General features: G+C 44.5%; 1 protein-coding gene across 1 annotated transcript in view; it reads left to right on the forward strand.

The window, feature by feature from the left end:
• Nucleotides 1-21,385, forward strand: part of LOC309553435 (sodium- and chloride-dependent GABA transporter 2-like) — an 83,478-nt gene that overhangs the window by 26,025 nt on the left and 36,068 nt on the right. The window contains exon 3 of the mRNA XM_082254632.1: nt 20,965-21,099. Within this exon, the coding sequence (XP_082110758.1) occupies nt 20,965-21,099 (135 nt within the window). The remainder of the gene's footprint in view (nt 1-20,964; nt 21,100-21,385) is intronic.

Genomic DNA, 21,385 nt, shown 5'->3' on the forward strand with positions numbered 1-21,385 from the left:
TTGTCCATCTAGGGATGACGTCTAGCTTCAGGCACAAATATGAAGGTTTGGGTCACTTTTATTCTACAGACCAAAAAGGAAGGAGATGCATGCAGACATCTCTGAAACCACTTGGTAAGGAAAGCGCAGTGAACTCTATTTCCTTTAGGATCTCTTGGTTTGCAGGTTCCACAGGTCACAGGTGCCCAAATTCATGGGATTATACACTGATTTACCTCAAGGGGCATATTTATAAAGCTATGTATGTGGCTTTCATCAAACATTGACCAGTGGTGAATCAATCACTGAGTGTTTTTTTTTTAATCAGATAATTTTTATTGAAAACTTTTTCATCACAAACAATACAAAAACAAAAACAAAAGAAACAGAGAAACATCACAACAGCTCACAAGTCAAAAGTATTCAGCACGTGCATACAGAGGATAATAACAATGCCAGGGAATAGGGAAAGAGGGTAGATATCAGCATAGCATGAGGCTACAAGGCAATATAAGACATCTATGGAACAGAAGACATACATTCTTCTACGCCTAATGAGTAGCAATCCCCCTCCGCCTCACAGGTCCAAGAGAGGACGGCAGCACACGTAGTACAGAATACAATAGACGAATCCTCCCCACTAACCAGTAGAGTTAAATAGACACTGAGCTCCCTCAGAAATAGGCATCCACCACCTAGCATGTAACGAGTTGTTCCTCCCTGTAAGCACTCCGGGTGTCAACAAGATCAGCATCAGAACCTCACGTGGAGGAGGTAACCCCACCCAGGAATCGGTTGGTGACTAAATGAGCGGGAGCTAGGCCAGGTACGTCTAGCCACGGCCCCCACACACGGTCAAATTTCAAGGCAGCACCCCTGTGTTTGTAGGTGAGATGTTCTCTGTTTAGGAGCACCTTAACTTCCTCAATCCAGTCATCATGAGATGGCGCTGTAGCGGATATCCACCGCCGCGCTATCAATTTCCTGGCCAGAAAGAGAAGCCTGAGCACCGCAGCATGAACCTCAGGTAGATAGAGCTCCTCATCCAAGCAACCCAAAATACACAGCTTCGGTTCCACAGATAGAGTTAGTTTCCAGAGCGAGTTAATAGTCCTCACCACCGCATGCCAATACCGGTGCAACTTCGGGCACCGCCACAGCATGTGCAGCAGGGTACCGGTGTGGGCTCGACATCTAGGACAGAGGGGAGAGTCCCTCCTCCGCCAGTCGTACAGCCTCTGAGGGGTCCTGTACGTCCGGTGGAGAACGAACAGTTGCGTTAGTCTCTGTGAGGAAGACAGAGACACCCTAGGGACATTCTCTAAAATACTCGTCCATTCCTCTGAGGAGATGGGACCAATATCCTCCGCCCAGGCGTCTCTACATTTAAAGGACATGGCTTTCGATATGTGCTCCATAAAGGCCGAGTACAGCGATGAGATCTGCCCCTTTTTGATGGTAGTGGTCACCAGATCAATGAGTATGACTGGGCGACAGGGACCCCATGGGGAACCTCGGGACTGGGCAGTGATGGCATGGCGCAACTGTAAATATTGAAAGAAAAGGGAATTAGGCAAACCAAATTCAGCACGGAGGGATTGGAAATCCCTCAAGTTGTCCCCCTGATACAACTGCGAAATATATTTCACTCCGTAGTCACCCCAAGTAAAGGAATGCCGGAGCTTATCCAGTTCGGGGTAATGGGCATTGTTTAAAATACGTGAGTATCTGGAGTAGCCACTATAGCCAAAGTGACTCCTAGCCCTGTGCCAGATCCTATCGAGCAACCGGAGAGTGGGGCAGCCCGGAAAAAGCCCAAGGGCGCCCGCCTCCAGGGACTCGACCAGAGAGTCCCCCGCCAAGCGTGCCGCCAGGACACGCCTGACAGGGTCAGAGTCGTCATCCTGCAGCCACCCTGTGAAGTGCTGTAATTGGGAGGACAGAAAATAGTAGTAGGGGTTCGGTACCGCCAATCCACCACTCTCCTTAGACTCGTGCAACGTCTCCAGTCGAATGCGAGGAGACGACTTTCTCCATATTAGAGCGCGGTAAACCGTATTGAACTTCTTAAAGATATGAATGGGGATCCACACAGGGGAGTTATGCAGCACATATAACAGCTGCGGGTTCCAGATCATTTTGATCAGATTGCATCTGCCCACCACAGACAGCGGCAACCTAATCCAGCTAGCCATTTTGTCCCTGAACCTATGCAGCAACGGCAGAACATTAAGCTTCACATAACGTCCCAGATCAGGATGGACAACCACCCCCAAGTAGCGGAACTGGTCTACCACCAAGATCTGCGACGCTGCAGGGGGCAATGCAGTCTCAAGGGGATCTAACGGGAGCAGGACAGATTTATCCCAGTTAATCTGAAAGCCAGAGAAGGATCCGAATCTATGAATCAAGTGCATCAAGGCAACCAGGGAGCCCGAAGTGTCTCCCAAAAATAATAGCGCGTCATCCGCATATAAAGCAATTTTGTCCTCCCCCTCGCCCCTCCTAAAGCCCACAATATTCAAATTGGCCCTGACAGCCGCCGCCAGGGGTTCCACAGCCAAGGCAAAGAGCAGGGGCGACAACGGGCACCCCTGTCTTGTGCCCCTGTGTAGCGGGAACGAACGGGAAACAGAGCCATTAATTCGCAGACAGGCAGTGGGTTCCCCATACAGAATCTTAATCCAGCGTATGAAGGAAGGACCAAAGCCAAATCCCTCGAGGGCCATCCACAGATACTGCCACTCCACACTATCAAAAGCTTTAGCAGCATCGAGCGACAGTATCGCTCTATGCCCACAGTTATCCGGAGGCAATTGCATGTTAAGGTATAGTCTACGGATATTAGCAGCAGTAGAGCGGCCCGGGATGAACCCAGACTGATCCCCGTGCACCAATTTGGCTATCACCTTTGACAATCTGTTGGCCAGAACCTTAGCCAGCAGTTTTAGATCGGTGGGAAGCAAGGAAATCGGCCGGTAAGATTCAGGGCGAGTCGGATCCCTCCCCGGCTTCAAAATGACCACCACCACCGCGTCATACATGGATCTCGGGAGTGTCCCCCCCTCGAAAGCAGCCAGGAGAGTAGTAAGCAGCTCAGGCAGTAGAATGCCACCAAAGGCCTTATACAGCTCAATGGGGATACCATCAGTACCCGGTGCCTTGGAGTTGGGGAACGATGCCATAGCCGTCTGGAGCTCCTCCAATGTAATGGGGGAATCCAGAACAGCCCGATCCCCCCCGGAGACCTGCGGTAAATGGAGCTCCTGCAGGAATTGTCTGAGGTCCTCCGGGTCATAAGTGACCTTGGAGGAGTACAGATCCTCATAGAAAGCCCCAAACCCCTGTAAAATAGCAGCCGTATCAGTGACCACCTGACCCGAAGGGAGAGCTAGCCTATGAATAATAGGTGGGGGGTTTTGGGCCCTGGAGATGACAGCAAGCATATGGCCCGTCTTTTCCCCCTCCTCAAAGTGTGCCTGAGAAACAAAAAAACGTTTATGATCCGCCTGTTGGAGCTGAACAGAACGGAAGAAACGCTGCGCGTCCAACCATCTGGCCTCCAAGGCAGGCGATGGGGAGTGTAGGAACTCACGTTCAGCACGGAGCACAGCCTCGCTTGCATCCTGCGCCCAACGTCTGCTCCCAGACTTAATGGCCGACACCTCCCTAATACACAGACCTCGTAAAAAAGCTTTCATAGTATCCCACACCACCCCCGGAGCTGCAGAGTGCCTGTTGTCGATGAAAAAATGTTGTAATTTGTCTGAGAGGGAAGTCAGGTTAGGGAATAATTGGAGCCAGAAGGGGTTCAATTTCCAGTGCATCGGCAGCTTAGGGCCTGGGAATGTAAGACCAACTTTCAACGGGGAATGATCAGAGAGACCCCTGGCAAGGTATTCCACCTCAGGAGTAAGGACCTGCAGAGATTCGGAACCAAAGGCTATATCAATTCGGGAGAGTGTGGAGTGAGTCAGGGAGTGGCAGGAAAACCCGGGCTCAAGGGGGTGTTTACAGCGCCAGAGATCCACAAGACCCAGCTCCCCCATGAATCTAGCAAAGGGAGTGGGCATTCTGGAACCCCCGGGGCAGAATTTTTTATGCAAATCCAGGGACGGATCAAGAATATTGTTAAAGTCCCCCAGCACCAGAATTGGGACCTGGGGGTGTTTACCAACAAACCGAGACAAGCACTCTAGCACCTCAAAGGAAAAAGGGGGTGGAATATACACATTAGCAATAATACATTTGAAAACATCCCATATCCCAACCAGGAAAATGAACCTCCCCTGCGAGTCTATCAGGGAGTCCAGTATTTCAAATTTAGCAGCAGCAGCTACCAGAATAGATACTCCCCGGGAGTATTGACTATGAACAGAGTGTAGTTGAACCGGGAACCTCCGCGACCGGAGGCTGCCGACCGAGTCTGCAGTGAGGTGGGTCTCTTGCAAACAGACCAAGGTGGGTCCATGTAGCGACAGGAACGACATCACAGCTGTACGTTTACGAGAGTCGCTCAGACCCCGTATATTCCAGGAGAGTAATGAACCATCAGTGACCGCCATGGGGATAAATCAGCCAGGTGAGGGGGCAGAACAGTCTGCCAAGGGGAATGAATAGCGGGACACCAGCGAGGAGCCAGGGAGGCAGTAGAGAGAGGAGCAACAGAGGCCAGGATGTGCAGCAAACGTGAAGGAGGGATCCGCCGGTAGATTGAGCTGTGAAAAAAAAAAAAACCAACAGGAACAAAACAGAACACAAAACAAAAGATGGCAGGCAGCAAACAAGGCCACGGCCATCTGAGCCCCGCAGGGAACAGTGTGTCGGCCCCAAAGGGGCATGGGGGTAGATAGTGAGGGCCCGAACTTGGTCAAACATGGAGACCTGCCATTGCATGTCCACAGGTCCCAAAGCATGTAGAAGCAAACGAACCATAGTGCCGCAAGCAGGTAACAGAGCAATGTCCAGACAGCACTATATCCGAGTAGGAAGAGAAAAAAAGAAAAAACAACAACTTGGCTCCTGTTGAGGGGTATTGAGAATCCACCCGCTTTAAGTAAGGAGGTCCAGGGCAAGAAGATTATCGCTCCGCAGCAGCTCTCAGCTGACCCTCCTGTCGATCCAGCCAGTTAGTCGCCATGACAGGGTTGTCAAAGAAGTGCACGGTTCCGTTAGCCACAACACGTAGCTTGGCAGGGTACAGCATAGAATACACAAGGGGGATAGCCCGCAGGCGTTTCTTGACATCAAGGAATTTAGCCCGTTGTCTCTGTAGGGCAGCAGAGAAATCAGGGTATATGGAGACCCTCGTACCTTGAATCTCCATCCTAGGATGTTGTCTCGCTAGACGCAGTATGATGTCTCTGTCCTTATAATGCAAGAGCTTTAACAGGAAGGGGCGATCCGGGCCACCAGGTGGAGGGGCACGGAACGGCACTCTGTGTGCCCTCTCCACCGAAAAAAACGGGGACAGGTTGTCTTTGCCAAAGGTATCCGCAAGCCATTGTTCAATAAAGGTAACCGGGTCTTTCCCTTCAGCCTTTTCCGGAATACCCACTAACCTCAGGTTACTGCGACGCAGTCTGTTCTCCATGTCCTCCAGCTTGTTCCAGGCCTCGGTGACCCCTGCCGTGTTCCTGTGGACATCCTGGGCCAGAGGGCCAAGATCGTCCTCCACCGCACTAACGCGGCCCTCCAGCGCGGTGGCCCTCTCCCTGATCTTCTGCATATCCTGTCGGATGTGCAGCAACCCCTCCTTCATGCACCTGACTTCATCCGACAGGACCGAGATGGAGGCACCATAGGTGTGGACAGCCGCAAGAACATCATGCAGGGTAGGTTCCGATAGGTCCCCGGCATTCGCGCCGTTCAGCCCCCCCCCTTGCTCCGGAGGAAAAGTCACTGGAATGCCCGGCGGTGTTGCGGCCTGACAGGCGTGCGGCGGCGAGGGAGCCCGGGCGGGAGGCGAGTGTCCGGGTTGAGGGCTGCGAGCAGCCGAGGATGCAGCAGTGGACTGTTTGCGGGCAGCTGGGTCATGGGCGAACTGCCCCAACTTGGAAAGCGCAGAGGGCTTGTCCTTCCCCGATCTCTGAGGCAGCGGGACGCCGCCATTTTGGGCCTGCTTGGCCGCGTGCGACCCGTCCTCCTTCTTCTTGTTTGCCATGGCAAGTGGCGAGGTCCGGAGTCCTGCGATCGGTACCGGAGGTAGGTAGGACCTGGACCGAAGTAAGCGGGCAATCGTGATGAAGATAGCGGGCAGCTAAACAGGATAAGAAAGCAAAGGATAGCGGAGCCGAGGTAACACACGTCTTCCTACATGAACGGTTCAGCCACGCCCCCCAATCACTGAGTGTTTACTCATGTATAAATATACTCCCAAATGTGTAGATCTGGTTGTGTTTGATGGGCAGTCTACTGGCTATCTGCTGTTGGAGGGAAACAATCTGCAGGGTGGGTTGGAAAAGCTGTTGAGATAGCAGCAGAAGCAGTGGTTTTTTGCACTGGAAGCATACAGGCAAAGTTCCGTGCATGGAACACTAAAGCACAATCTGCTAACCAGGAAGAAAAATACAGTACATATATATATTTTACAAATATGACAGCCCTCATGTACATAAGTATGTCAAAAAATATAAATAGAACATAAATAAAAGATATACAAGGAGAAAGCAGAGTGTCAGAGAGCTCACCAGTCTAAAGCTTCACCTTTTATTGTCCAATCACAGGCTGGGGAAGGTACAAGACCTGTGAACCTACTGTACTGCAGCAACCAAAAATCAGGTCTCTTTCCCTACCAGCCAGGATTGTTTAGAGCTTTATAAATATCATAAATGGAAAGACAAAAAATACAAATCCTCTGGCAGCTAAAATGCTCCCATCTATGTATTTCATCTCTGTGCTTAGTTGTTTGCTGGAGTTCGCCTTTAGGATGCATTGAGATTATGGTCATTATAGTGCTCTAAGCCACAATTCGGGCAAAAAAAAAACTTGAAAGGTGAATATAATGGCTTTTGGTCAAATGTATTTACATTTGTAAAGCCAAAATATATAATTTTTTTAAATTTATACAAATCTTGTTATACAGATAGACATTTATTTTTATTTTTGATAGTGCTTCCATTGCACTCATTCAGCATGCTAAGAAAGTCCAGCATTGAATAAAGTGATTGAATGTAAAGTCTGTTTTTTTTTTTTTAAATAACAAACATGTTATACCTACCTCCCCTGAGCAGTGTATTTGCACAGGGCAACCTCTTCTCTGGGTCCCTCTTCGGTGCTCCTAGCCCCTCCCTCCTGATGATTCCCCCCACAGCAAGCAGCTTGCTATGGGGGCACCGAGCTTAGCTGCAGCTCCATGTGTCCATTCAGACATGGAGCTGCCGTTCAGCCCCGTCGCCTCTCCTGATTGGCTAATTGACTTTGATTGACAGCCACAGGAGCCAATGGCGCCGCTACTGTGTCTCAGTCAATCAGGAGGGAGTGTCCCGCATAGCCGAGGGACTCATGGACATCGCTGGATAGAGATGGTGCTCAGGTAAGTATTAGGGGTGCTGGGGAGGCTACTGCACACAGAAGGCTTTTTATCCTAATTCATAGAATGCATTAAGATAAAAAACATTCTGCCTTTACCACTCCTTTAAAGTGTTACTAAACCCACAACAGTAAAATCAGTCTGTATATGCAGTAAAGCATGCTTGTTATACTCACTATAGAACCTAATGGGTTAATCCTCCGCATTGTGTAAAAAGGCTGTTTTATCCTGTCTTCTCTGATCCTCCCCTTCTTCCACTGTCCCCAATCCATCTCCTGATAAGACAGAGCTTTTGGAATCACTTTGCACATGCTCAGCTTGGTGTGTATTGCTAAAGAGTTTTTTTTTTTTTTTTGGGAGGGTGCATGTGATCAGCACAGGGCCAATCAGCACTGTCCAGACAAAGAGTCAGGGGTCATGCAGCCATAAAAAATCACAAGGCTGCTATATACTGCTAAAGAGAAAAGGTCTTTACCGGTTTATATTTACTAATATAATTGCATTTCCATGTTCTGTGTACTGTGGGAGACCAGGTATAGTGAATGCCGGCTCCTGGGTTTAGTAACACTTTAAGCTTGTGGACAGCCGTGTGTACAATTAGTTTGCCTCTGCTAGGAGATATAAAGTAGTGTAACTCTCCATGTGTTATTCACTCTGCAGTCAATGTAGTCTGATCTCTCTTGCCTTTTAGGTCTATTTTACAGCTGTAGAAAAGGTAGAAAAAGCCTCAGCTTTGATGTGGAGTTTACACCTCCTAACTGTTAGGGTTAAATATACAGTAAAATATTAAAATGCCATATTTCCTATTAACTTGACTAAAAAACTGTATTTTAGTTTCTATGCATTAATATGGAAAATATTTACAATTCATTCAATCCCCTAAAAAAAAAAAATGCTTTTGAAGATTGTTACATATATATATATACTGATATTGACAATCTGATAACGCACAACGAATAAATGAAAGTGGTCAGTTATTACACTCCCTGCTTAGTTCCATCAGTGGCCAGTGTCAGTGACCTGTATTCTGTGTATATTGAGTTTCCTTGAACTTCATATAGCATAACCTTTGTTCAGACATTTACATTCATGCTGTCATAGGTATGTTACTCACAGGACCTGGCTTTTTAGTGCTGAACTCATATAGTATACTCACCAACTATCTCTGATTACGAGGGACTGTGACTAATAAACAATGTGTAAATCTGTTGCAATCTTTCACTAACATAATTTGTTTTATTGAGTCTTTCCCACTTCCTGAAACATAAGGTTACCAGACTTCTATAAGGAAATACGGGGACACCCTACTGACCACACCCACAGAACCGCGCCCCCCCCCCCCCCCCCCCATTTATGGCCTCACTTACAAAATCACCATACATCAATATGGTTGTGCAGTGCAGAGGAAAGCAGGCCTGAGAGACAATTCCCATGTATGTATGACTGGCTCCAGCAGCACCATATTGGGGTGGTGCTTGTGTTTCTTAGAGGCATCCTCCCTAACATGGCTACCTAACAGCACAAGATAATGAAGGGTTTAGGGGTGTTGGTAGGACAGTAAAAGACCTGGGGTAACCTTGGGCACCTTGAGAAGAGCAATCATGCAGCTATACGTGCCATGACAACAGGGTGTGGCAAAATTGCAGTGGGTGGGGTATTTTGTAAATAAAACCTGAGTCTACGCTGCTCTGAGTCAAGAGTAAGTATAACACAGAGTCCAGGGGTCAGAAGTAAGTAATGTACAGAGTCCATTAGGGCTTGCTGGGGACCCTTAGACCATGCTCCATCAGAGACCCTAATACCATCTTCTGATACCAAGTAGCGGCATTCCCATATGGGAATTTATTTCTACACATGCGTTTCTGTTTTGTTTTATGTACGTCATATATGGGAACTATTCCCCTTTGATGTATAATTTTTATCCAATTGTGTACAATAAAGATATGTTTTAGATAAATTGTGTGATATATGTGATCCTCCTCCTCCCACTGGCCTTGAAAGCCCCACCTTTTTCTTCTATTTTTGTGCTAATACTAGTTAGGGGTATAGGCCCAACAGCACAGTAATTTGCAATCTAAGTAATGTACAGATTGCAGGGGTCAGTAGTAAGTAATGTACAGAGTCCAGGGGTCAGGAGTAAGTAATGTACAGAGGGCAGGGGTCAGTAGTAAGTAATGTACAGAGTCCAGGGGTCAGGAGTAAGTAATGTACAGAGGGCAGGGGTCAGTAGTAAGTAATGTACAGAGTCCAGGGGTCAGGAGTAAGTAATGTACAGAGGGCAGGGGTCAGGAGTAAGTAATCCACAGAGTGCATCAATTTGTTATGGTTGAGCTAAGATATGTTTTGTGAGCTCTCCAGATACTCCTGGATTGATGGCTTGATTACTCCTGTCTGTTGGTGGAAGAATGTTGTAGTAAATAGTGTGGGAGGGTCAACGTTTGGTGCTATGAATGTAAGTCCAACCCAGCCAATCCCAGAGCCTCTGGTTCCTATATTATGGCTTGGGATAAAATAAATGTTTGGGAGGACCTTGTTAGAGCCCTCTCCCCTAGGGCTTCCCATAGGGGGAGGCCTGTGTGTGCGGGAAGCTGCTAGTTGTGCTAAGCTCTGGCATGTGCTATGGTCTTGGGGCTTAAAGTGGAGTTCCGGCCTCAAATACCTTTTTTAACTAAAAATACCCCTATAATACTAATCCAACGCCCTTTCCAGAACCGCCATTCTCATACTTACAATATGTACAGTATTGGATTTTAGTCAAAATCTTACTTTTAAAAACGCTGTCAGGGCGCGGCCATCTTAGACGTGGGCATCTGAAGCCGCAGTGTAATCTGCTGTGTCTTTCTTCCTGATTCCAGGGAGTGTTCTGGGTGTTCTTCCTGATTTCAGCCTCCTGGGAGTGAGGACAAACAGCTCCGCGGATGCAATGCAAAGGCGGAAGTGATGACGGTGGCCGTGGCCACGGGGAGGGGGGGGGGGGTGGGAGGAAGTACAATCAAAAATGCCCTGAAAATAAGGTAAGGGACCCCCGAAAAAAATTGAAAATGCCCAATTGTTGATCAGCATAGCGAGCACTCCAGGAATCACTAAAGTTGCAAAATAGGCCGGAACTCCAGTTTAACCACTTAAGCCCCGGAAGATTTTACCCCCTTCCTGACCAGGGACAATTGCGCGGTCGTGCGACGCTGTACCTAAACGAATTTGACGTCCTTTTTTTCCCACAAACAGAGCTTTCTTTTGGTGGTATTTGATCACCTGTGCGACTTTTACTTTTTTTGCGCTATAAACAAAAAAAGAGCGTAAATTTTGCAAAAATAACAATATTTTTCACATTTTTTTATATGAAATCCCCCCAAAAAAAATGTAAAAATCAAAATTTTTTAACATTTTTGGCCAATTTGTTTTCTGCTACATATGTTTGGTAAAAAAAAATCGCAAAAAGCGTATTTTGATTGGTTTGCGCAAAAGTTATTGCGTTTACTAACTAAGGGAAAGATTTCTGTCATTTTTGGTGTTTTTTTTTTTAACGCGTAATGGCAGCGATCTGCGTTTTTTTTGCGGTACTGCGACATTGCGGCGGACAGATCGGAACCTTGACTGACATTTTTGACACTTTTGGGGTTACCAGTGACATTACTGCAGTAATCAGTGCTATATATATGCACTGTTACTGCAAAATGACACTGGCAGGGAAGGGGTTAACTTTATTGGGGAAGGAGGGGTTAAGTGTGTCCCTAGGGGCGTGCTTTTTACTGTGATTGGCTGTGGCTACTAGTGTAGGACCAGTGATCAACGGTCCTACATAGTAGAACCATATGATCACTGTTTCTACACAGGGGAGAATGAAAGGCGGCTTGTTTACATCAGCCGCCTGACTTTCTCCCTCTGCACCGACGATCGGCGAGTGACCGGCGGACATCAGGTCCGCCGGTCACACGCACTGACTTCCCTGTGAACGAGCCGCGGCGGGCGCGCGCCTCCGCGGGTGCGCGCTCGCCCACTATTGGCTCACAAGGAAGTGACAGGCAAGTGACGTACCCCTACGTCACTTTGCCTGGCCGTGGCTGACCGCCGCAGTATATAGTCGTGCGGCGGTCGGCAACCGGTTAAGAAAGAGACGCCTGCTGAAGCTGGTCTGGATGAAGTGATCTTCTTATTGGAGAGTGTTGCAAAGTAGCTGAGCAAAAGCTTTCACCTCAACATTGGGAGAAGTGTCTGTTGCTTACAGCTGAAAGCATAGCTCCCAACTGTCCCTGATTTCAAGGGACTATCCCTGATTTGGAAGAATGTCCCTCTTTCCTCCTCATTTGTCCCTCAAATTTTCGCATTTTTTTATTAATATCGCAAAAAATAAAAAGCGCAGAGGTGATCAAATACCACCAAAAGAAAGCTCTGTTTGTGGGAAAAAAAGGACGTAAATTTTGTTTGGGTACGGCGTTGCATAACCGCGCAATTGTCAGTTAAAGTCGCACAGTGCCGAATCGCAAAAAGTGGCCTGGACGTAAGACAGCAAAATCCTCCGGTGGTAAAGTGGTTAAAAGAAAAGAAAAAAAAAGATATGAAACAAAATTCTGACTTTAAATCTCATAAATCTATATTTCAAAGTCAGGGTTCTTACATTAATGTCCAAATTCTTGATTTGAATTAAAGAATTTTACTTTGTGACTCATATTTGTGTCTGAAACTCAGAATTCTGACTTTTTTCCTTAGACTTCTGACTTTGACTTTGCAACTTAGAATTTCGACTTTAAATTCTGACTTTAATTGCAGAATGTCTGAGTTTTCAATAAATCAGAATTCTAAGATAATTAAGTCATAATTCTAATTTTAATGTCAGAATTTCAAAAAGTCTTGAGCTTTATTCCCAGAATTCTAAATTTGAAATGCAAAATTCTGACTTTATTTTCAGCATTCTGATTTATAATCTCTGAATTCTGGCTTTTAATTAAATTGGAATTCTAAGGTCATAATGTACAAATTCTGACTTTTAAATGCAGAAATCTGATTTTGAAACACAGAATTCTGACTTTAAAAATACAAATTTTGTTTCAATAATTTTTCTTAGGACGACCCCAGGGTTCTTCCATAGTTATAAACCTTAATTTACATTGTTAAGATGTCTTTTTGCAAAACAACCATTTTACTCCTACCACATACATCTAATCCCTATTATAAGTGGAACTTTTTCCTTAACAGTTTGATAAAAATTAATGTTCTTTTATAAAAGAACATACATTCCACATTAATAATAATGTTACCATAATTATTGTGTGCTGTAAATTGCCTCCAGCATTTCTCCTGTGTCTCCTTGTTGGAGGTTGTCCTTTTTTTGAAGCCTAGAGCAATCACTTCCTTATAGAAAACGATCCCCCCTCGTCTTAGTCTCAAAAACTTTGTCACTTTCTGTAAATTAAAGTGGTTCTAATGGCAGAAGTTTTTTTTTTTTTTTTATTCCATGCATTAAGATAAAAAAACATCTTTGTTTAGCGCCCCCCCTTATATGTACCTGAGCCCAAAGTTGATCCGGGGTTATGCTTGACAGCAGCATCATTGCTCTCTCTCTCCCTCCTCACTGGTTCAGAAACACCAGGAGGAGCCATTGGCTCTTGCTGCTGTCAGTCACAGCCAGAAGGGAGTGGGGAGCAGGGCTGAGCCACACTCTGTGTGTCAATGGCGCTGCTTGGGAGTGAGCCCGCATGAGTGCCCTTATAGCAAGCAGCTTACTATGGATGCACTCAGCAGGGAGGAGCCAGAAGTGCTGGCGGGGAACCTAAGAAGAGGAAGATGCGGGCTGCTCTGTGTAAAGCCATTGCACAGAGCAGGTAGGTATGACATGTTTGTTATTTAAAAAAAAAAAATATATATATATATATATATTACCTTTAACAATTTACTTACTATTAATTAAATAATTATTACCTTTAATCACTTTAAATGTGTGCAATTCCAGCTTTGATTCTATGTCTTGGCTCAGCTAGAGAGGAAAGCTGACAGTGCCAGCTGCTGAGGGAGACATAGCTATAACTGCAAAAGCATGAATTAACCACTTGCTGCCCATCCACAGTACTTTTAGTGTGAGTGGGAGGCAGCTACACGATCAGCGATTTACTGGTATGTCACTGAGCACATGTGCACTGGCGTGCTCACAGAATTCGGTGTCCGGATGCTGTGAGCGACCAAGGTATCATGTGATCGTTATGGCCATTCAAAGCGATCACATTATTACAATGTAAACAAAACCGTAATGCATTGCTTCCATTCATGGCTGTTTTGCTTACTTTTGTGATTGGCCCATAGCTATCACATGGTACCTGGGCCCGTCACAGCACCCTGGACCATGTGATTAGCTGTAGCCAATCACAGTTTACAATAGTAGGCAATCTGTCATGAATGAAAACCAATCACGACAGCTAAAACGATTGCTTATAACAGTGAATGTCACTGTTATAAGCAATAACAGCTAGAAAAAAAAAAAATAAACCTGACCACCCCCCTGTCCTGGCATTTTAGGGCCTCAAGAAATGAGATAGGCCATCAGTAGATTAGTATTGATCAATTTTTAAATATATATACCATAGTTTGTAGACTCTTGGGCTTGTAGGCTTGTTTTACTTTCACATAGACTAAATAATACACACTGATTTTGGTTATTTTTACCAAAGAAATTTAGCAGAATACATTGTGTCCTACATTTATGAACAAAGATTATTTGTTTGCAAAATTTTATAACAGAAACTAAGAAAAAGTGTGTTTTTTTCAAACTTTTCAGTGTTTATATGTTTATGTATATAGTAAAGAATAAAAAAAACATGTGGTGTTTAAATACTACCAAGATAAAGCTCTAATGTTATTTGTGTATAGTGTTGCATGACTGAGTAATTGCCAGTTAAAATAGCGCAGTGCTCAATAACAAAAAAATGCCCTGGTCATAAAGGGGGTAAAACCTTTCTGTGGTCAAGTGGTTAATCTATCATAAAAATGAATCTCAATTCCTTCTGGGATATTATATATTTCCCCTATTTACACAGCACTTTACAGAGCCCATAAAACCATTCATATAGCCCATGTCCCCCCTGGGAGTTCACAATCTCAGTCCCTAGCACATTGGAGAGGCTTTTGGGAAACCAATTCAGCTGCCTGGTAAGTAAAGGTTTTTTTCAAACGATTTTCTAACCGTATATAGCCAGCATTACTCATTGTGAAAAAGCCAGATCCTTTCTTGTTGGAGTTGCTCCAGCTTTGCTTGTTTTGCAAACCTGGCAAGTCATTGAATTGCAACATGGGTGCACAGACAAGATGCAGTGCCAGGTCTAGGTCTTTATTTAGGTCACTTGAGCAGGAAAACCTTTGTGTTCCAAGTAGCAGATTTTTTTTTCTTCCAAGAAGCAGAATTAGACTGAGATTGACCTGTTTCCTCCCCCTGTGCTATTGGCTGCGTTATCTTTGGAGGAGGGAGGAGGCAGGAGGGAAAACTTGGACCAGCACAGAAATTGCTAGCAACTTACAAGTCTAAAGTCCCAGTACAAGATGTTACATCCACTGTACAAGTGTAATTACTGTGCTTTCTGCTAATGTCACTGAATGGGTGTTGCTGAAGATTGTTAGAGAACAGACTTATAAGACCTTATGCACACTCGATGTTTAGCCCTGGTGCATGAGGGTCCGGCATTTAGCTGCAGCTGGAAGGCACAGGCGCACTGTCCAGTTCTGCTGGCGGCAGCCTGCCACGCTTTATGAGAGTCTGACAGTTGTGGCTGGCAGGGCCATCTTATCAAATGGACACGCTGGGCAGTTGCCCGGGGGCCCCACCCGCCCAGCGACCCAGCCAAACATTAGTCCTGATTCCGGTGTGCATCCCACCGCTGAACTTAGCAGGTGGCAAGTGCCTGTCAGCCCTGTGCTGCTGTCAGGCCACTTGGGCCATGGAGGGGGATCCTACAACTGCAGGAATGCCTGTCCGCCTCCACGGGAACAGGCGCACACAGGATAGTCAAGTCTTACTCCCATCCGTGTGTGTGTTCACCGGACCCAGCCACCGAACTTGGAAGCTGTCATTACCCTGGCACTGCTGTACCAATAAATATTGCCTTATCGATAATTTGTATTTTTTTTCTCGTTGGTGATTATTTAGGCAGGGCCCCAGTGCAATGCATTGCCCTTGGCCCTTTAATGCTCTTAAGGTGGCACTGGTGGCTGTATGAGGCTAGACAGATCACTCAGTGGTACTTCCATTTAGGGCAGTGTGCGTCTCAGGACAAATGCTATAAGCCACTGGGACCACTCATCAATCCCATCATCTATTCCTAGTTATTGATGACGATTCATAATCCCGAGCACCAAAATCAGGCATTTGGGGCACATTCTTAAAGTAGATGCAAACCCTAAGGGCCAGTTCACACCATGGAAACGCAGTCCGGATGCATTCCAGATGCTTTTCTGCGTGTGCATTTTCTATGCGTTCCAGTGCATTTTTAAAGCAGTCCAGTGCATTTCCCCCCCTCTTTTTTTTAACCTTATAAAAGGACACATGTGTTTTAGTGCATTTTTGGTGCATTTAGGTGGGTTCCGAATCATTCCAGTGCGTTTTTGATGAGTTTTATAGCATTCCAGTGCAGGAAAAATAAAGCATGTTTATGAAACATGCTTTATAAAATACTTTTTTTTCTGGAACTGGAATGCACTGGAACTGCAAGCACTGGTGTGAACTATGCCATTGAAAACCATATAACCTACTTTACATGCTTTTTGATGCAGAAAAAAAATGCACTGGACTGCATGTGGTGTAAACTGGCCCTCACTGAATGGCATTTAGTTTCCTAAAACTTGCACCATAAACATCTTTTGTTGCCTCTGAAAAGCAGGGCCCTCTAATTCCTCCTGCATTAAATTGTAATTTAATTATACTGTTTGCCACTATATAAATCCTGTACATTAATAATTTTAATCTCAGTGTTGTTAATTTCCTGCGGCCTCATTACAGACACTTCAGTGTTGATTTACTAAAGGCAAATAGACTGTGTACTGTGAAATGAGAAAATCTAGATGGCTGCACTCCAATGCAAACACCTTTATTAGGTAAAATAGTCCATACAGCAACAGAAGGTATAAATGACAGCAGCAGCTGACGCGTTTCACACCCTTTACTGGTGCTTAATCATAGCTGAAACTACCACAAACTCTGAGAACAGATATATATGCAAAGGTAAATTACAAAAGTAAATTGCAAAGCAATTGGTTAACCAGTTAATCATCTCATCCTATCTGTAGTCAGGTGTGGTCAGTAAAACACATATACTGGTAATGAGGTAGTGACGGAGACAATATCAGTCTATTAACCCCTATAGAGACTAACCCCAGTTCCCTAAATTAAATCACCATCCATATAGGTATATTAGTAGAAATACGTATATGAAAAGATACAATGTAAAAAAACAAGAATGAACCGTTAATATTTTGTAGTTATAAAAGATCTCACAATACAAAACATGAAAACCATATAAAATAACAAATAGAAAATAAAAATAATGCATGTATATAGAGTATGTGTGGGTAATAACACACAAATATATAAAGCCACAGTATAGACCCCCAAATTTAGGATAAAGGAAGGGGAAAAATGACTAAAAAAGAGTAGATGAATCCCAATCAAAATCCAGCAAACCCACAGCATTTGAGCAGAGAAGGATCAGGGCTGCTCTGTGCAAAACCAACTGCACAGAGTAGGTAAGTATAACATATTTGTTATTTAAAAAAAAAAAAAAAACAAGACTTTACAATCACTTTAAAGTCTCCACCAAAGATGCACAGGCAGAATGATACCAAATGTACTCTGCCTGTTACACAGGAGCGATACAGGAAGCATCGGCTCTACTGCATACTGTAGCCGCATGCTTCCTTTAGCGCTGGCTTCTGTCACACTGATGCTCGGGAATGGTGGGTCGGGAAACAGCCAGCAGTACACGCCAGCAGTACCCACCAGTAGTACCCGCCAGCAGAACCTGTCAGCAGTACCCACCTGCAGTACCAGCCAGCAGTACCCACCAGCAGTAACCACCATCAGTACCAGCCAGCAGTACCCACCAGCAGTACTATCCAGCAGTACCCACCAGCAGTACTATCCAGCAGTACCAGCCAGCAGTACCCACCAGCAGTACCAGCCAGCAGTACCCACCAGTAGTACCAGCCAGCTGTACCAACCAGCAGTACCAGTCCTGGAGGACAGCCAGCAGCAGCTACCAGTCATACCTGTCTGAGGGACAGCAGCAGCCAGTGATACCTGCAGGAATCCTGAGGAGGAAGAAGTGAAGATTGAGGTAATTTGAGGTGCAGGTAAATCGCAATGCATCCGTGTGAAAGCTGCCTTAGGCCCCTTTCACAAGATCGGTTCGATCGGGTCTGCCTGTCTGTTTTTCAGTTGGACCCAATCAGACCCTTCATTCATAGAGTGGCACATGTAAATGGACTTTACCACTTTGGTGTAAATGTGACCGTTTACACCAGCCTATCTCCAATCTGATCTACTTAAAAAAAAACAGGTTGGATCAGATCGGAGGGCCCATAGAGTAGAGCGGGCTGTGTCTGTGTCTATCCTGCATATGCTGGGTGGACAGGGACCTATTATCTGCCCACTCCGCTCATTGTGGCCGGTTACAAAGCAGCTACAGTTGCCCTCGCTCCTCAAAAGGTTGGGCTTCCCTGCTGTAGGAGCATGGGTCCTGGATAGAGAGGTGCACTGTAGCACCCTTCCCCCTTAGTTTCACCGCAGTGTGTGGCGGAGGGAAGGAGTCCTGGATGGAGAGGTGCTCTGTACTGTAGCGCATCAGGAGACCTGCGGGGAAAGATCTCCCATGAAGTTGATAAAAGTGTTAAGACCGCCACCATTGTCGTGTCTGGCCTTAACACTTTCATCACTGTGGTTGGCTGTGGTCTCACTATTCTTCCCTACCTCCTCCGCGCTGACAGCATGGCACCAATACTAGGCTTTATTATTGTATAAACTTGCACCAATACTAGGCTTTATTACTGCGTAAGCTGGCACCAATACTAAGCTTTATTACTGCGTATACCGGCACCAATACTAGGCTTTATTACTGCATAAACTGGCACCAATACTAGGCTTTATCACTGCGTAAACTGGCACCGATACTAGGGGTTATTACTGCGTTAACTGGCACCAATACTAGGGGTTATTACTGCATAAACTGGCAGCAATACTAGAGGTTATTACTGCGTAAACTGGCACCAATACTAGGGGCTATTACTGCGTAAACTGGCACCAATACTAGGGGTTATTACTGCATAAACTGGCACCATTACTAGGGGTTATGACTGCGTAAACTGGCACCATTACTAGGAGCTATTACTGCGTAAACTGGCACCAATACTAAGGGTTATTGCTGCATAAACTGGCACCATTACTAGGGGTTATGACTGCGTAAGCTGACACCATTACTAGGAGCTATTACTGCGTAAACTGGCACCAATACTAGGGGTTATTACTGCGTAAACTGGCAGCAATACCAGGGGCTATTACTGCATAAACAGGCACCAATACTAGGGGCTATTACTGCATAAACTGGTACCAATACTAGGGGCTATTACTGCATAAACTAGCACCAATACTAGGGGCTATTACTGTGTAAACTGGCACCAGTACTAGGGGTTATTACTGCGTAAATTGTTTGCTGAAATTGCTTTAAACTATAAAGAAAAGCTTCTAAGAGTTTTCCTCTTTCTCAGGTCTGAAGCAATACTTTTTTTTTTATTTATTTTTTTTCAATTTTAAAGAGAAACACTTGTCAGGTTTTTAATGCTGTCTGTGTCCCCATTAGGAAGATTCACCCTCTCTATTTGTGCTATTTACTATTATCAACAAAAGTGAAAGTAAAACAAAATCTCAAATTTTGGGTTGTCACCAGAACAAAAATAGAAGGAAAATCTTTGTCCTAATTCCTGTGACCATGATGACACCTAGGGATTCCCTTACTTTGGAGGGATTTCCTCTCATTTCCTGTTTTGATTATGGGACAGGAAGTGAAGTAAAATCTCCACAATGGGACACATATGGCAAAAAAAAAAAAAAAATGACAGGGGTTATTATAACCCTCCCTTACTCTATCCAAAATGAAGAAAATGTTTTGCCTTTAGTTCTACTTTAATTTGTTTTTTATATGGCCCTGCCTTTGGTGGCTAGCACAGTACAAATTTCTGTTAGAAACTTTCTTTAAAAAATAGGTCAACCTGTATGAGGGTTTAATCATTTCTGGTTGTGGATAAACTCTCTGTTTTCACACCCAGTTAATAAGCCGGTCAGTTGAGGCTTCGTGGCCTGATGTAGTGTGATCTGTACATGTAACGTTTTTCATTAATCAGATTTTCTTTTTTTCCTTAAGTCAGTTTTTTTTAGTCACACGTACATCTGTGTAGCGTCAGGACATGACCCCGTCATTGAGGATTCCTAGGTAGACCAGGAGGAATTTGTCTGCTCAGATGAGCAAATGAATAAACAATGGTAGCTCATCATTTTAGAAGACTCATACAATTTTAGGACAATGGGTGGTCGTTTTTTACTTTTATCCACTAAGTATTACATTTCCTGTACTTTACATTTTCAGAAGATATCCAAAGAGAAGGGTTTTCCAACAAGCTGGAAATTATATTGACTCACCTTCTACTATTTTTATCACCTGTCAGTGATCACTTTCATACCCAAATTGCTGCGATCCCTGGCTAGTTTGTGGAATTGTTGAATTTCCTACAAAATGACACGTGTTTGGCCAGATTTACCAGTTGACCAATTGACTGGCTCATTTTCAGTTTTTCGTCATAAAATTTTTTAGTATTGTTATTGTCAGCTTTTTGTTATTTGCAATTTACATATTGATTTAATTTACCTTACGTGCCCCTTTACATTACAGGTAGCATTGTCTCACTGTTAGTTTGCTGCATTAAGACCGCTCATTCTTTTTGACTGGGCTGACATTGCACCTTAACATACCAAAAATCATGCATTTACACATTTTTTTTTTTAACCCAGCACATTGCAACTCCTAAACGCATTGGAATGCCATTCAAAATGAGCCTGTGTGTATAATGAGCAATTATGTCTGCTCTTGTGTACATATAAGATGTAAAATTATACAATAAAAAAAAGGTTTTAAAGCATAAAAACCTTGATAATACAAAATAAATGTCTATCAATTTCTCTTTATTATTTTTTGAGGAACAAGGAGAAAGAAAAAAGTTATTTTGCAATTCAAATTCCAAATCCAGGCAACGCTTTTTTTATTGTCATCTGGGTCCTTTTTGGTCCTACAGAGAGGGATCAAAACCTGACATAAACATTTTCCTACGCAGCTAAAAAAAAAAAAAATTGATTGGTTTTGAGCTTCATAAATCAGCCAGTTATGGAATCTTTACTTTAGTGAAATTTGTCTTAATACATTGTATTTTTGTAGGAGCCTTCTTTATACCTTATCTGATCTTCCTCTTCACCTGTGGGATTCCGGTCTTCTTTCTGGAGACAGCGCTGGGCCAGTACACCAGCCAGGGTGGCGTCACAGCCTGGAGGAGAATCTGCCCCCTCTTTGAAGGTCAGTTTATTTCATTTTAAATATCACCAGTTTCTGTAAAACCGTCTTGGTTCCTTATTTTACCCAACTAAAGATTGTTCAAGATAACCAATGTATCATGAGCACGTAAAATTACTACTGTTCCCCCAAAATGAGGACAAAGACAGGGTTTTGTTCTGAGACGGTCGTTCCGGGGATTAGAAATGAACGGAGTAAAGATTTTGCAGTCAAATTAACAATTTCACCTTTGCCAGAGTTTTGTCAAGATTAGCCACAAATTTTAACATAAAATAATGTGAAATGTTTT

This window comes from Pelophylax lessonae, assembly GCF_965119305.1.
Source record: "Pelophylax lessonae genome assembly, chromosome: 4".
NCBI lineage: Eukaryota > Metazoa > Chordata > Amphibia > Anura > Ranidae > Pelophylax > Pelophylax lessonae.